The sequence below is a fragment of the Myxine glutinosa genome, chromosome 7, assembly GCF_964187855.1.
Source record: "Myxine glutinosa chromosome 7, kmMyxGlut1.1, whole genome shotgun sequence".
Classification (NCBI taxonomy): Eukaryota; Metazoa; Chordata; class Myxini; order Myxiniformes; family Myxinidae; genus Myxine; species Myxine glutinosa.
Genome location: NC_136267.1, coordinates 142,182,168 through 142,197,649, shown reverse-complemented (window position 1 = coordinate 142,197,649; position 15,482 = coordinate 142,182,168). Strand labels below are relative to the sequence as shown.

At 43.3% G+C, this 15,482-nt stretch overlaps 1 protein-coding gene across 6 annotated transcripts in view; it reads right to left on the bottom strand.

The window, feature by feature from the left end:
- Positions 1–2,309: 2,309 nt before the first annotated feature.
- RBM7 (RNA binding motif protein 7) overlaps positions 2,310–15,482 on the bottom strand; it is a 31,740-nt gene continuing 18,567 nt past the window's right edge. For 4 of the 6 annotated variants that reach the window (XM_068123322.2, XM_068123324.2, XM_078782364.1 and 1 more), the window contains 2 exons: positions 6,680–6,770; positions 2,310–3,542 (listed from right to left, as the gene is read on the bottom strand). In XM_068123322.2, coding sequence (XP_067979423.1) covers positions 3,396–3,542; positions 6,680–6,770 — 238 coding nt within the window. In that variant the 3' untranslated portion in view covers positions 2,310–3,395. Of the gene's footprint in view, positions 3,543–6,679; positions 6,771–8,088; positions 8,168–15,482 lie in introns of all 6 variants that reach the window. The other 2 variants (XM_068123325.2, XM_078782367.1) reach the window with 1 other exon arrangement.

Genomic DNA, 15,482 nt, shown 5'->3' with positions numbered 1-15,482 from the left:
GTGGCACCATGGCCCAGTTCCAAATTAATTCCTGCCCTGACTCTAGTCGAGCGTCAGGCCTGGCCTGCCGGTTTGTGAAAGACTTGGGTCAAAAACATCCCCTGGCCAATCCGACAAGAACGTGGGAATAATTGTGGCCGTCAAGAAAGAAGAGGCGGAAGGACATTTGAGCAAGCAGGCCTACGGTTGTAATAACTATTTTGAGGGGCTTCCTTTGGAATACTACATGGTTGGTTTCTAATTACCACTGTCATGTTATATGTATTTTTTTATTTTTTTTATTTTTTTTTGGTATACTGAATCGAGGCTCGTGAAAGAGCTAACATTTATTCCACAAACAAATCAACCAGACAAACAAAACATACAAAAAGAGGGAGCGGAACACAAGATGGGGAGAGGAGGGGAAGCACACAAACACAACACCTGAGAGCAGGGAGAAGCGCGGGAGGGAGAGGGCCTGGGGGGAGGAGGCGTGGGAAGTGGGGGGGGGGGGGGGGGGGAGGTATAAAACACAAGGAGACCAAGGACCTCCAGGAAAGAAGTTGGTATTTCAAAAAAATGTAGGATTTGGGGTGAAATTAGCAGGGGGATGGGATGGTCCGAGTATCCTTTAATCGAGGGAAATGTTTTCAGTAACGGGAAGAGGGGAAAATCACTTGTCAATATAACAGATGATGATAAAGGGGTAATGTGATGCTTTGCCAAAAACTGGTAAGCTAATCTTTGTGGCCAAAATTCAGAGTAATAGAATTTCCCCTTTTATCCCAACAATCACAGCATATTATTGCTGTCGTGGAGACAAATGCACTGACCCTAAAAGTGGGAATTGGAGTACGCCACACTTTAGCTATCAAAGAAACAACAAACAACCTGTTTGTCTCTTTTCAAGCATAGCCTTCCACTTCCACTTTATTTTGCCTAAATCAGAAGCAAATGTTTTAAAGGGAAGCTATGAGAAAAGATAAATAAATAAAGACAGCCGTTCTTGTTTGCATTCTTTGACATTTCAGTTCAGTTTGTATGCATTCCCAGAGTTTGACACAAAATGGGAGATCTATTTTCTGGTTCATCTAGTTCATGCTCTCATCTTCACATTGGCAGGGATAGGCCTTATGGCTGTATGCCAATAACGAGAACGGCAAGGAGTCATGTCAGCCTGTCTCCTTTTTAAGATCACCGCCTCCCCAATTCCAAGCTTGACTATCTAACCCGACCAAGCACCTCAAGCCTAATTTGGCCAGCATGGGGAGTATTTTATATAATGTGTTGCCACACCAGTTCGGATGGTAGAAAACTCACCCCCCACCCCCATGAAAAATTACAAAAAGGAAGCCCACAGGCATAAAGACAGAAGAGAAGATAGAGTGAAGTGGCAGCTGAATTACAGTTGGTTGAGAACAGAGCATAGCAAAGAGAAAATACGGGAGAGACTGGAGAGACTGGAGAGCAGGAGCAGTTTTCGACCGAGCACGAGTTGGATGCTGAACATGCCTCAGTCTGATCCCCGAACCAGCTTGCTGTACCTGTGCCGCCCACCAGTGTGGACTGTGAGCTCACCTCTTGGCGATTGCCATTGGTTGAGGACAACGTCTGGTAAACATTCATCCTTCGCGGGGTGAGATTTTAAACGTGTCATGCCCTTCGGTTCATCTAATCACCCCTCCAACTTCCCCTCAAGGCAATTGGAGGCATATCTTGAGAAATGTCAACACAACAAAATAAATAAATAAATAAAAGAAGCGCGGCAGAGCATTTATCAATGTAGAACCATACTGGAATATATAGATTATAGTAGATCAGAGAATCAGTTCACACTCAACACTTTGGGAGTGAGTGTAGCTCTGGGGGAAATGAATAATTTTGCAGATCAAATTTTGCCCTTTCAACATTTTGCAGATCAATTTTTTTTTTAACTCGCATTTTATTTAAAATGCAAAACGTATACAGCAACACCACTTTACTTCAGCACCGTACAAAGCTGTGTGTGCATGTGCAATTCTTTTTAAGCCCCTTTTAATGTACATTATAAATTGCAGTAGATATTCACCAACTTGGAAAGCACATTCAAGGTATAAAATCAGCTTGTGGTTAAATTGTCCATAAAAACGTTATGGTCAAATCAGACAACTCCAAACTGTGCTCACGGCTAATTGGGAGCGCAACGTTAAAGTCGGTCTGCGTGCGGACTCGCAACAAACCGAGTGTTTTCAGCACCTATAAATAAACCAGCCCAGGGAGTAACAGTACAAACCTCCAAATTAATCACTCCTTTTCCCACAAGCCAATCCAGATAAATAGAATAAGCCTCGTAGAATCGGAAACAATTTATTTGTCAGACAACAGTCCAAAACCGATGTAATGAAACAACCCAATCAAAATGCTTGATTTTTGTAGCTTTTCTTTTTCCACCCACTAAAAAACTCCAAAATGTTAAAAACAAAATGCTTTACAGTAAAAAAAGTTGTACAATTTACAGTATCACTTTCTTTTTTTTTCACCCCCGCATTCCTTCACACATTTACATCCTTTGTTTTTCAATACAAGTATAAACACTGGGTGACAATACTTTACATTACCTTTGGGATGAATTTTTTTTTTCCATTTGCTGTGAGGAAAGTATGCAAGGTCGTTCAAACCTATGCAGACGTTTTCAAATTTATCGGCATCATAAACTTGTACACCAGATGGGGAGATATTACGAGAAATTGATGTTGCAAATCATCGTACACCACTCCCCAAAAAAAAAAAAAAAAAAAAAACCCAAAAAAATAAAATAATACAAACCTTTAAAACTCGGTAACGCTAACAAAGGAAATAATCCGAAGGCCTCACATTTGTGCCCCATATATTTTTCGTTTGACCACCATGCCAATATTTTCAACATTAGCTTTTAAAACAGTTAAATATTCCTCGTATCCAGGACGGTATAATCATGGAAACTAAATTGGATAGTTTGCTATTGTTCATCGATTCGTAAGGTGTTTGATAAGTCATTGGCTCAAAATGGTTACAACTTAAAGGACAAAGGTTAGTTAAGTATTTGCTGGAAGTATGACATCCCAAGTTAGTGATCTCTCAATCAAAAGTCCAATACTCCCTCTCCGACAATGGTTTACCATGACATCCAACCCTGAGAATGTGCCAGACTCCCAAGTCAGGGCATAAAAAATGTGAGCAATCACATCATCTGTTAAGGCTATCTTACCCATGCTGTATTTACTAGGAAATATATAAAAGCCCATTAAGGAAGATTGAGACTTGTAAATGTCACTGGGAAAAAAATTCCCCCCCCCCCGCCCCCAAAAAAGCAACCACAGACATGGTGGGGTGACGGTTCACAAATTTGTCCATTGGCTGGCAGACAATCTGTATAGCTGGTTCGGCAATGACGCATGCTAGTACATGCGTGTTGCATATGACATTGGCATGCGGCCTGGCCACATTCCATTCTGTGGAGGTATACCTGGCTGAAGAAAGGGGAATGGCTGTCCAGTAATGGGCCCAGGTCTACCGATGGGCCGCATGCCTCTGTACTGGTTCATCTAGTAAAGGAAAAAAAAAAAACACATGGTAGACTAATTAATTAGCGTTTTCATTTGCCATCGAATAGTGTGGCGCAACGGCCAGCCTTTTAATTCACCAGATCGTGTTGTTCTTTTGCTAAAAATACGTCGTGCCGACGAGGTCCTTCAACAAGCTCGTAATCCTCAACAACCTCACCTTCATCAATGGCCCCCTCTCAGATTGCTCCGCTCACCTCTTCCGTACCATTCTTATTGTAACGACTTATTTCCGCTTCACATTCACAAATAAACACAGTTGCTGAACCACTGCAGTTAAACTCCTTTTGTAAGCTGTGCAATTTAAAACGTTTCATACTTTGATTAGAATTTCAAATGATACACAACAATGCAGCATTTTCTGTTGTTCTATTTCATCGGCTGTATTAAACCATGGTTTGGGTACAAGCTTTCATTTTGTATACATTTAAATAATTATAAAAAGCCCCATTGTCCAGGAAATGCAACTATTGGACCAAAACTGTTTGATGTGACATTAGCTTTGATTGCCATTAACAACTAACAATCAAATGATCCTTGCGAATTAAAAAGTATCTTCACCTTCAAATTCCCATGATCAAAGTCTATAATCTTTAAAATGCATTCACTATCACAGTCGTCTAATCTTCTCTTTTCCTACAAGGCCTGGTTTTCTCCTGTATGCTTCAAGTGTGAGTTGTGAATCAACAAAATGCATTATTTTTACTCAATATCATTTTTGTACAACTAATTTCTAATTTTTTGCAATATAAAGCAATTCATCGAATCTGTTGTTCTTGGGTTACATATGAATAAAAAGATATCCAAAATGAATGAAGGTAAGAGAGGATTGTGTCGGTTCAGGAATTGGTACGGTCCACAAGCCAATTGAAGGTTACTTCAATTAAAGAGCAAAAGGAAATATGATGCAATACTTAAATTGTCATTCATAATAAGCTTTGCTGTTTAATTTAGTTATTCTTGGTATTTCTTTCAGCCTTAATATTCCTCTCCCTCCTGAATCTATCTATCACCTACCCACATAAAAAATTTTTTAAAAAAAGATTTAAGGACAACTTTTCATGGAAGGAACTTTTTTCTTTTTTTTTCAAAACATACCCTGTAATATGGGAAGGGGCAATAGGTCAGTTTTTAGGTCCAACCAGCGGAGAACAGCATTAGCAAGGTCCAACAGGATGGAGCGGTGGCAGCACATTTGCCTTTGAACTAGTGCTGTTAGCTAGATTCAAAATCCCGTCTCGGAACCGTCTCGATAAATTTTCAATTTTCATAACGGGATCTCGGATCGGCTCGGTTCCCGGCAAAGTAAAAAAAAAAAAAAAAAAAAAAAAAAAAAATAAGGCTTCAAAAATAATGGAATTTCATTACAATATATAAACAACAATGAAAAAAATTCATTTCTGATGTTGAGTACTTAAATTCCGACTTAGCTTCCATTTCCCGGGATGAAATAAAATACACCGCCTACATGCAGATGATCAGCCACCGATGGGACCGGGTTATCTCATTACAGTTTGTATTGTCGTGTAATTTCTTGCTCGGAATGTCAGAGAGAGAAAATGTTTCTGCCCAGGCATATTCGAGTCCCGGTTGGAGTTTCATTATCATTTTGTGAGTTGTGATCGCCAAGGGGCTCGCTCCCCCGCCCGGCAGTGCCGGGTACTTCTGCTAGTAAATTATAAAGCAGGCGGTGTAGTGACACCCCCCCCCCCCTCCTTATTTTGACTCTGTGACTAAAGTAAACGTAATCAACTTATCAGGCCTAAAGTGGAGATAAGATAACCAAAATACTTTCACATTCAAACCGTCAAACCAAACCCCGAGGGATTCTTACAATTTATAGATTTAGCGTTGCAATTAAACATAAACGTTCATCAAAAACTCATTTCATAAAACTACATAATGTATTGTACTTGTATTAATACATTGTGTGTAGAATAATCCGTTATAAACGTGTTTTTAATCTAAATAAACATCGTCCCTCCATTCACGGAGCCTCGAGCGAGTCCCTCAATATTAATGTGCAAAAGACCATAGCAACCACATTCCGTAACTCGTCTCCAAGGACGGACACGTGACCGCAGCGTAAAGCGGAGCGAGGCGGAGTGATACAGCGGAAGGATTCAACGGTTTAAATAAAGCAGCGACGCGGCGGATTTTCATTGGGACCTTTATCCTGATTTCGTTACTTCCGCCACCAAAGGTGGATGGAGGTTATGTTTTCACTCCTGTCTGTTTGTCCGTTTGTTTGTGAACACAATATCTCAAAAAGTTGTGGACGGATTCGGACGAAATTTTGTGGAGATGCAGCGTGTGTGACAAGGACGAGCTGATTAGATGTTGGTGAAGATCCGGATTCGGAATTCGGATTCGTTTGCAGTGCATTGTTTGTTGACAAGGGGAAAATCCTGGAACAGTGAGTTTACTTTATCTATCAAGTATCATCGTTTGTGTCAGTTCAGCTGCACTTGTGAAAAATGATGCTTGTGCAGAAGCAGAGTAATGAAAGCAAGGCTCAATAAATGCCTCTATTATGGAAAATATCTGCAAGAAGTTGGAATTTTAACCGGGATTTTTTTACCGAGAAATTGCGTCAATCAATTTATCTCGGGACCGTCCCGAGACCGTCTCGAAAGCCGAAACCGCCGGGATTTCGTCCCGGTCTCGGCTCGGTTGACAGCCCTACTTTGAACCATCTTGTCTGGGTTCAATTCCCGTTCCAATGAGATAAACTTTCAGATATGTGCTTCATGGGTGGGGCGTTGCTCACAAAATGCACCATCAGTCAGATGGATATTAAGCTGGATGTCCCATGTGCTAGCAAGAGTTATCTCACATCTGCGAGATGTTAAAGATCCCACGATGTCATTTGTGAATATAGTAGGAGAGTTACTGCCTGCACTCTGAATAAATTAAAAATTGCTGTTCTTTTTAGCTGGACGTCAGGCCCAGCCAACTGGTTCGTGAAAGACATGAGTCAAATATTTTTCTTGTCCGACCCCACAATAAGGCGAGAATAAATGGGGCCGTTATACAAGTAGTAGATAATTTCACCAAGAGGACCACATTGAAACCAGTGACCTAACCAGCAACAAAAACAAAAAGAAAAGTTTACTGACCATCGGCCCCCAGGGCACTGCTCCATGGTGGTGCTGGGAAGCTGCATTTTCATTGTATGGAACTGCTGACCAGTCTTTCATTCCCTTTGACCTGCAGAAGGAAATAGTTCAGGGAAGTCAGGCAAGAGATAAAAGTGAACATTGAATAGTATAAATGCTTCACAAAGTGGACCTGAGATTGAAATATACTAGGGCATTGCCCGTACGTGGGTGCCCGTTCCGTGGCCAAAAAAAAAAAAAAACGCTACCCGTACGCTCTACCCCGCCCGTACGCCCGTAAACAAAAAAAGCAACGCTCTTCGCTTCCGCCCTTCGCTCTGACTGAATTGGGAGAAATAATGCGCATAAGAAATCGAATTACGTACCGTAATGGCGGTCAGCTCGTAACGCGCTCAGCTCCGCTCGTCTCACATCGGCCACGCCTACGCAACAGAGCGTTCTGTGATTGGCTGCCGGAAGATAAGTCGTCACTGTCCGGAAGTTCGCAAATCGCAGTTAGGATGAATCGTTTTAATTTAATCGCAGTTTGAATTCGTTTTAAAACATAGTTTAACGGCAACATAGTTTTCCAACGTGAAATAAATGAATACGCTGTCAAATGTGCCGTCCGAGGCAGAGTCTGATCGCCACGTTCGGCACACGTGATAGCTCGCTGCTCTCTGATTGGTTGAAGCGTTTTTTGGACATATCTCGGTAAGTAATTGTCCGATTAATATGAAACCTTGAAAAGGCACATCCTCGGGTCCCCAGCAATATACCTGGCAAGTTTCAAGTATATCGGACCCGTGGTTGTCGAGAAACAGCGGTCACAGACACACAGACAGACACACAGAGATTGCTGGAATTATAGATAGATACCTGCCTCATCCAAGAGCTGAAAGATTATAAGCTTTATAAATACAGTACATTACAACTTGTAACTTTTGTTATGTTATAAAAGACGTTATAACTTTTGTTCACTGCACATTCCAGGCCGTCGTGTGGGACAATAACGAATGACTACTGTGGAATTCACCTGTTCTTGCAATTGCTATTAGCCATCACCATGACACCATATTTCAAAAGTATACAATTTTCATATCAGCATTCTTACTATACCTGTACAACTCTGGCCGACCTCAAATGAAATCCACTCTTCTACAATGTAGTGACGTATTGCTATTTCATGAGAAGACAACTGCATATTACACATGAAAAATGATGGAATTTTAGACCCCTCCTCCCCACCCCCACCCACCACACCTCGTCCCCCATACACGATGTTCAAAATTACTTAATACACCCCAGGATACTCAGAAACCCCAGGTATTCAGGGCATCATAAAGTATATTGGGTGGCGGAGATAAGTTGTGTTAACTAAAATGACTCACAAAACTTCTGAAGTAATCTGAATATACTTGGAAAAGTACCTGAGAGAAAGAGCTGTGCCTCTGCAAAATGAAAGACTTGGAGAACTTTCTCAGGTCGCCGAATGGGCAGCTGGTCGTACTGCAAACAACCGACCACGTGGACTGGTGCAAGGCCCAAGGGGATGGACATTTGCTACTCAATCCCCTCCGACGGATCGCTACCAGTGAATGGACCGTGTATCTGGATTAGTTTCTTAACACCAATGGCAAGGACATATTTGGAGCTTGTGAATGTACAGGGTAAGTTTTAAAATTTTGATATTTACTATTAATCATGTTGGGAGGTGGGAGCTATGGGTGCTGCGAGGGCTGTTATACAGTCGTAGAAAAAAATAAACCTCGCACTTTTTTCAAATAACTGACAATTTTCTCTATAATGAAGTTGAAATTGACAAAAGTATTTGGTCTCCACAATTCCTTATTTCACTGTTAATATTACAGAACCTTTGTTTTTGATTCAGAACTTAATATATCCTTTTAAATCAGAACAAAAGAAACGTCAGACAAAATTATTGACACCGTAAACGTAATATTTGGTAGCACAACCTTTGGACAAAATAACTGCAGTCAAGCGCTTCCTATAGCCATGAATGAACTTCATACACCTCTCTACTGGCAGTTTGGCCCACTCTTCTTGAACAAACTGCTCCAGTTTTCCCAGATTTGAAGGGTACGGGTGCCTTCTCCCAACTGCTGTTTTCAGATCTCCCCACAGGTGTTCAATGGGATTTCGATCTGGACTCATTGCTGGCTACTTCAGAACAGTCCAGCATTTTGTCTTGAACCATTCCTGGGTGCTTTTTGAAGTGTTTGGCATAATTGTCCTGCTGCAAGACCCATGACCTTCGCCGGAGACCCAGCTTTCTGACACTGGGTTGAACATCGTGCCCCAAAATTCCTTGGTAATCTCCAGATTTCATGATGCCATACACACATTCAAGGCACCTAGTGCCAGAGGCAGCATAGCAACCCCAAAACATCTGTGAATCTCCTCAATGTTTGACTGCAGGAAAGTTTGACTGTCTTTTCTTTGAAGGCTTCATTTTGTTTTCTGTAAACATAGAGATGATGTGCTTTACTAAAAAGCTCTAATTTGGTCTCATCTGTTCACAGGACATTCTTCCAGAAGGATTTTGGCTTGTTCAGCTGTTTTGGAAAACTCCAGTCAGGCTTTCTTATGTCACTTTCTAAGCAGTGGGGTCCTCCTGGGTCTCCTACCATAGAACCTCCTTTAATTGAGTTGGCGATGGATGGTGCGAGTTGAAACTGTCGTACCTTGTGTCTGAAGGTCAGCTTGAATATTTTTGGCATTTGATTGAGGTGCTTTCTCCACCATTCGAACAATCCTTTGCTGCAATCTTCGATCAAGTTTTCTCTTGCGGCCACGCCCAGGGAGGTTGGCTGCAGTGCCATGGGCCTTAAACTTCCTGATAACATTGCGTACGGTGGACACAGTAACATCAAGGTCTCTGGAGATGGACCTGCAGCCTTGAGATTGTCCATGCTTGGCTACAATCTTGTGTCTGACCTCCTCAGACAATTCTCTGGTTTTATTTCTTTTCTCCATGTTCATTGCGGTACACACAGTGACACAAAACAGCAGAATGACTCCTTTTCTTCAAATTGGTTGAATGAGCGATTTATATATTGCAGGGACCTGCAACTCACCACAGGTGAGTTCAATTCCAAAGTAAAGGAGAATCACCTGCTTGAAATCGAATTATTTCTCACAACTTCTAAAAGGTGCCAATGATATTGTCTAGGCCATTTTAGGATTTTTGTGTGGAATAAGCCAAGATTTAGTATCTTTTTCTTCATCTTTTATTGTTTTGTTCCACTGCAAACCAAAGAAATACATATGTGGATAACAAAAGATTTTTAAATTTCAACAATTTTCTGGAAGAAATGGTGTACTTTTTTCAGTTAATGCAAGGGTTCCAATATTTTTAGCCACGACTGTAAATATATTGCTTGTTTGGTTCCGGGGCTAAGAGAGAAATTGTACTTTTTGCATCTACTGCTAAAAGTTGAAGTGTCCGTGTGTGTCCGATTTGCATTCAGGAACAGAACAATCACAGTTAACCATACCGCAATTGCCACTCTTTTCCTCTAAATGCTGAAAATTTTTGTTAAGGCGATTTGAATTTGATTTTGCGCGAGTAACAGCAGGTTAAAAGTGCCCGGCGAGAGGAACCGAACCACTGTAAACACACAGAGCATGCATGTATAAAAGGCCTCATTTAGCATTCACACGGCATTTCGAAAGTCACGTATCGAGTTGACAGGATAGCTCAGAAGCTCTTATGTATGTCCTCTTTTATGCAATTTCGTTCAAATTTCATTCCTGGTTTGACTACAACCGGCCATCATATTGCCTCATAGGCAGAGCATTACATCTTTGATGAGTACACACTCCTTAGGTCGTTTTCTCTGCTAGCATTGGCTTCTGGATGTTAAAGATGTCATTCTAAATTTGTACTCCAACTAACAGAATTTTGGGGAGAGATGCAGAGAGGTTTGGATCTCATCCATATAATTAGCCTGTCAGCCATGCAACGGGAGATGGGATTTGCAATAATGTGTTTTGTTGGTTGTCATCGCCATATGCGGGTTTCAGAAGGTGGAACAGAGCTCTCCCAGGTCGTGTGTGTGTGTGTGTGTGTGTGTGTGTGTGTGTGTGTGTGTGTGTGTGTGTGTGTGTGTGTGTGTGTGTGTGTGTGTGTGTGTGTGTGCCCAGACCAGAACATTTTTACCAATTTAGCTTCTGTCATGGAATTTTCAAGAAACCCTTATGATAATGTTATGTTTGTGGGGGTAGGTGATGAAATACCACAGTGGAGATAGAACTGTGTTGGGTAGCATGGACCATGGATGCGAAGGAGCCAATGTTGATGTATTTAGGTAGAAAAACTGAGCTTAAGGTTGTTTATGAGTTCTTCACATGGGGGGGGGGGGGGGGGGGGGTGAAGACATGCTAATTAGGTAGGGCCTAAGGGTAGTTCTCCCAGTATGTGGTTGCTCCCTGTGGTTTTTACCCTCGCCTGTGGAGAGGGTATTGCATTTGAGTCCGTTTGTTTGTATGTTTGTCTGTTTGTTTATCCGCACAGAATAAATATGATTTTCTCTGCAACTGTTGGTCCGATTGACAGGAAATTTTCACCACAGGTGCAACTCCACCTGTATAATTTTTCATGATAATTATGATGCCATAGGTCACGTGGTATGGCCGCCATCTTGGAAAAAGGGAAAACTTTGCACCTCCATATCTCCGAAAGCGATGTATAGAAAAAATTGAGACATGGCTCATTGTAAAGAACTCTCCATAGGGAATAAAAGATGTTAATGATTATGTCACAGGTGCCTCCATTATGACGTCATAATTCGACAAGTACAAAACTTCATCTTGTGAAGATAAAATTTCTTGAGCATCATCTAAGGATAAATTGGTGGAGAAAAAAAAAAGACGACGTCAAGACGACGGCACAATGTTATTTCTGCGGAAATAGACGACATCTGAGAACACTGTCCGGCAAGAGATGTGTTGTGCCATAATTGTGGCCGGAAAGGCCATTATGCCAAAGTCTGCCATTCGAGCAAAGCCAAGCGGGTGACTCTGGTGGGGACCTTCATGGTCAAGAACTGACCCGCTCACCACAACTGCTCTGCGCGGGCCCGCTGAAGCAGTGATGCCTGTGGAGATTAACGGTCAGGATGCTGATGCATTGATTGACACGGGGAGCAGTGACAGTTTTGTCAGCCACACTCTGGTTCGAAGTCACGGCTGGCCCATCATGCCGACACGGTAGCCTACCCGGGTCGAAATGGCGTCCGCGTCACTGTGTCAGAACACCAAAGGAATCTGTGTTGTAAATCTGGTGGCCAACGGAGTAATTTATGCGGATGTTAAATTGTTAAAAACTGCAAAATTTGTGCTTTGATGTCCTGTTGGGTCATTATTTTCTAAATAAACATGGGAGACTGGAAATGCAATTTGAGGGAGCGAGTGCCAAGACCTTCACGGTATGCAGTTTGACGGAAATGGCGATCGACCCTCTGCCGTTGTTTCCGTGTTTAACTCCCGACTGCCATCCGGTCATGGTAAAGTCCAAACGATATTCACGGGCGGACGCTCAATTTATCGAAAGCGAGACCAAATGATTGTTACGAGAGGGAATTATCGAGACCAGTATTTCGCCGTGGAGAGCTCAAGTACTCATGGGTCGCTAGTCCTAACCACCGGAAACAAATGGTAATCGACTACTCACAAACGATTAATCATTCTACTCAGTTAGACGCCTTCCCCCTTCCAAAGATGGACAATATGGTCCAGGAGGTGGCTACCTACAGGGTGTTCAGCACCTTAGATCTTCGCTCCGCGTATCATCAAATACCGATTAGAGAAGCCGATCGACCTTATACCGGCTTTGAATCAGGGCAGCGGTTGTACCAATTCCGAAGCATTCCTTTTGGAATCACGAACGGGGTTTCCTACCTACTTCCAACGTGCGCTCGATGACATCATAGCCAAAGAGCAAATAAAGGATGTGTTTGTGTACGTTGACAATGTGACGATCTGTGGCCGTGATCAAGCCGACCATGACGCAAATTTGCAAAGATTCTTGGCCTTGGTGCGAAAGTACAATTTGACTCTCAACGAAGATAAGTGTAAATACTCAGCCAGAACTATAGACTTGTTAGGGTGCACGGTGACCGACGGGGAGATTAGACCCAACGCAACTCGGCTACAACCTTTGCTCGAGATGGCCCCTCCCCCTGATCGGGCTGCGCTTCGCCGTGCACTCGGCTTATTCGCCCATTAATCAAAATGGATCCCACGGTACTCAGAGAAGATCAGACCGCTCGTGGAATGTAAAGTATTGTCACATGACTCCCCTTCGTTAATAACGGGAGTCACGGATAGCCAAAGCCAGCTTTAACTCCAAAGGCGTTCAGTTAAAATAATGGATTTCACTATATATGCGCAGGAGGAAGAAAGAAGCAGAGGAATCTGAAGCGCTTACCTGAGCGATCCCGCCGGGCAGTCTCAAACCTGCGGAAAATAAACTCAAACAAAAACCGGGTTTATAAATGTACAAAAAATAATGAAAGGGTTTATTAAAAGAAATGCCAATAACAAGAAAACGCGACGGTAAAACTAAATTCCTATAGGATCCTTCACACCTGACTTATAACACAGACAAATGGGGAATAAACTAGAAAATAAAAATGTGATTTAATTGTAGCGCTCAACTAAAATCAGTGCCTCATCGGCAATCGTCCAGGCCCCAACGCACAGTCTTGACGCGGCTCCGGTGTTGGCGGGAAACTGCATGTCATTTGGCGCGCGCTCACAAAGCCAGGCGCTGCACAGTCCGTCTTGGACGGCAGGCGCGCAGCTTGTCTCCCCAGCCGTGCCGGCCTTCGTTCTCCTCACACGCCAAAGGATGGTGTTAGCAAGAGTGTCGAAGACCAGGGGTGAGCGAAAGGCAGAAACGTCGAGGGAGAGAGGAAAATGCGAGAGGCGAGGAAGGGTAAAATGAAGGCGTGAAGGGCAAAAAGCAAGAGTTCAGGGTCAGAGAGAGAGGGCAAGAGCAAGAGACAGCAAGGGGGAAAATGTCGGTCCTCCAGTTCTTTTAACGTCGGGTCGTGATGTCGTCAGTGCTTCTCCACCAACCAGCGCGCCGCTTCTTGCTCGCCTCTGACGTCATTGGTGGTCCTCGCCAATCGGTGCTCTGCTTCCTCCTCGGCCTTCCTTCCACCAATCAGCGGGTAGCTTCTTGCTCCATCCTGGCCAACCATGAGTCCCTTTTTACCCCAACCTTCCCGTTGGTCAACTCCCGCCCAATAGTGAGTCACTTCTTGCTCCGCCCTGGCCAATCATGAGTCCTCGGGGCGTGTCTTCGGCCTGCCTGTCTTCCGGGCGATGTAGCTGGTGCGTTCAAATGGCCGTGCTCAGAACTGGCTTCCGGTTGGTTTTATTATTTATTTAGTACAATAGATGGGCATGTCCTCACTAGTGTCTATGGTGCAGTGCCAAAAGAGCCAAAGGGTAAATCACTGAGGTTTGACGAACAGGGGAATTAACATAATCCCGATACTAGATAACATGCCCCATTCCTCGTGCCCCTTTCCGGTCCCTCGAGCGACGGGGCTTGCTTTGATCTCTCCACGGCATCAAAGTTTGAGTGTTTTCCCGTTCGTTTCTTTGTCAAATTTCCGCTGCGTATTTTGTTGTGTATGTGTTATTGTGTGTTTCTATTTGGTTTTGGTTTTGTAGTTGTTGCAAATTTGTGTGTAATTAGTCGTTTCTTTGTCCGCGCCTCGTGCGGCCTGGTGGCTCGTGCGGCCTCCTCGTCTCGACTTGTGCCCCGCCCCCTATATTCTCGTTTGTTCTTTCACCTCTGCTCCTGCTTTCTCATATCCACGTTCTCACTTAGAGACTTTTCCCAGATTGTTTTCATGGTTTTGTTTAAATATTTATTTAAATATGTTTAAACCGCAGCGGTGATTCCCCCCCCCCCAGGATTTCCATGTTTTAAACGTTTCCCAGTGTGTACCCTGGATAAGAATAGGTACGCCGTATCCCTGCGTGTCGTAGGAGGCGACTAAGAGGGTTGGCGTCAGGAAGGGCATCCGGCCATAAAAAAAACAAAACATTGCCTCAAAAAGAGAACCATGACAATTACAACTACATGTGGGCAGGGTACAGCCCAAAGTGGAGATCGGTTTCTGAGGTTTGGGACATGGAATGTAGGGACAATGACAGGGAGATCAGGAGAAGTGGTGGAAGTATTGGTCAGAAGAAGAGTGGACATATGTTGTGTGCAAGAGACGAGATGGAAGGGAAGTGGTGTGAGAATGGTGAAGGGTAGGCAGGGACAGAAATACAAGTTTGTGTGGCAAGGGTGCCTGGAGGGCGTGAATGGTGTTGGTGTCCTGTTTTCTGAGGAGTTTGTAGACAGTGTGGTGAGTGTGACTAGAGTGAGTGATAGGTTGATGATGGTGAAAATGATGATTGGAAAGCTCTTGGTGAACGTCATCTCGGGATATGCTCCGCAGGTTGGTCGGAGCGATGAAGAGAAGGACAAGTTCTGGTGTGCGATAGAGAAGCTGATGGAAAACGTGAAAGATGAGGAAGTTGTTGTGGTAGGAGGAGACCTAAATGGACATGTGGGAAGGAGTATGGATGGTTTTGACGGTGTTCATGGGGGTTACGGATATGGAGTGAGAAATGGAGAAGGTGAAAGGATTTTGGAGTTTGCTGATGGAGCTGATTTGTTGATTTGTAATACTCAGTTCCAGAAAGAGGATAATAAGCTTGTTACATACACGTCATGTGGGTCGACGACAACCGTTGACTACCTGATGGTGCGTAGGCGAGATAGGGGGCACCT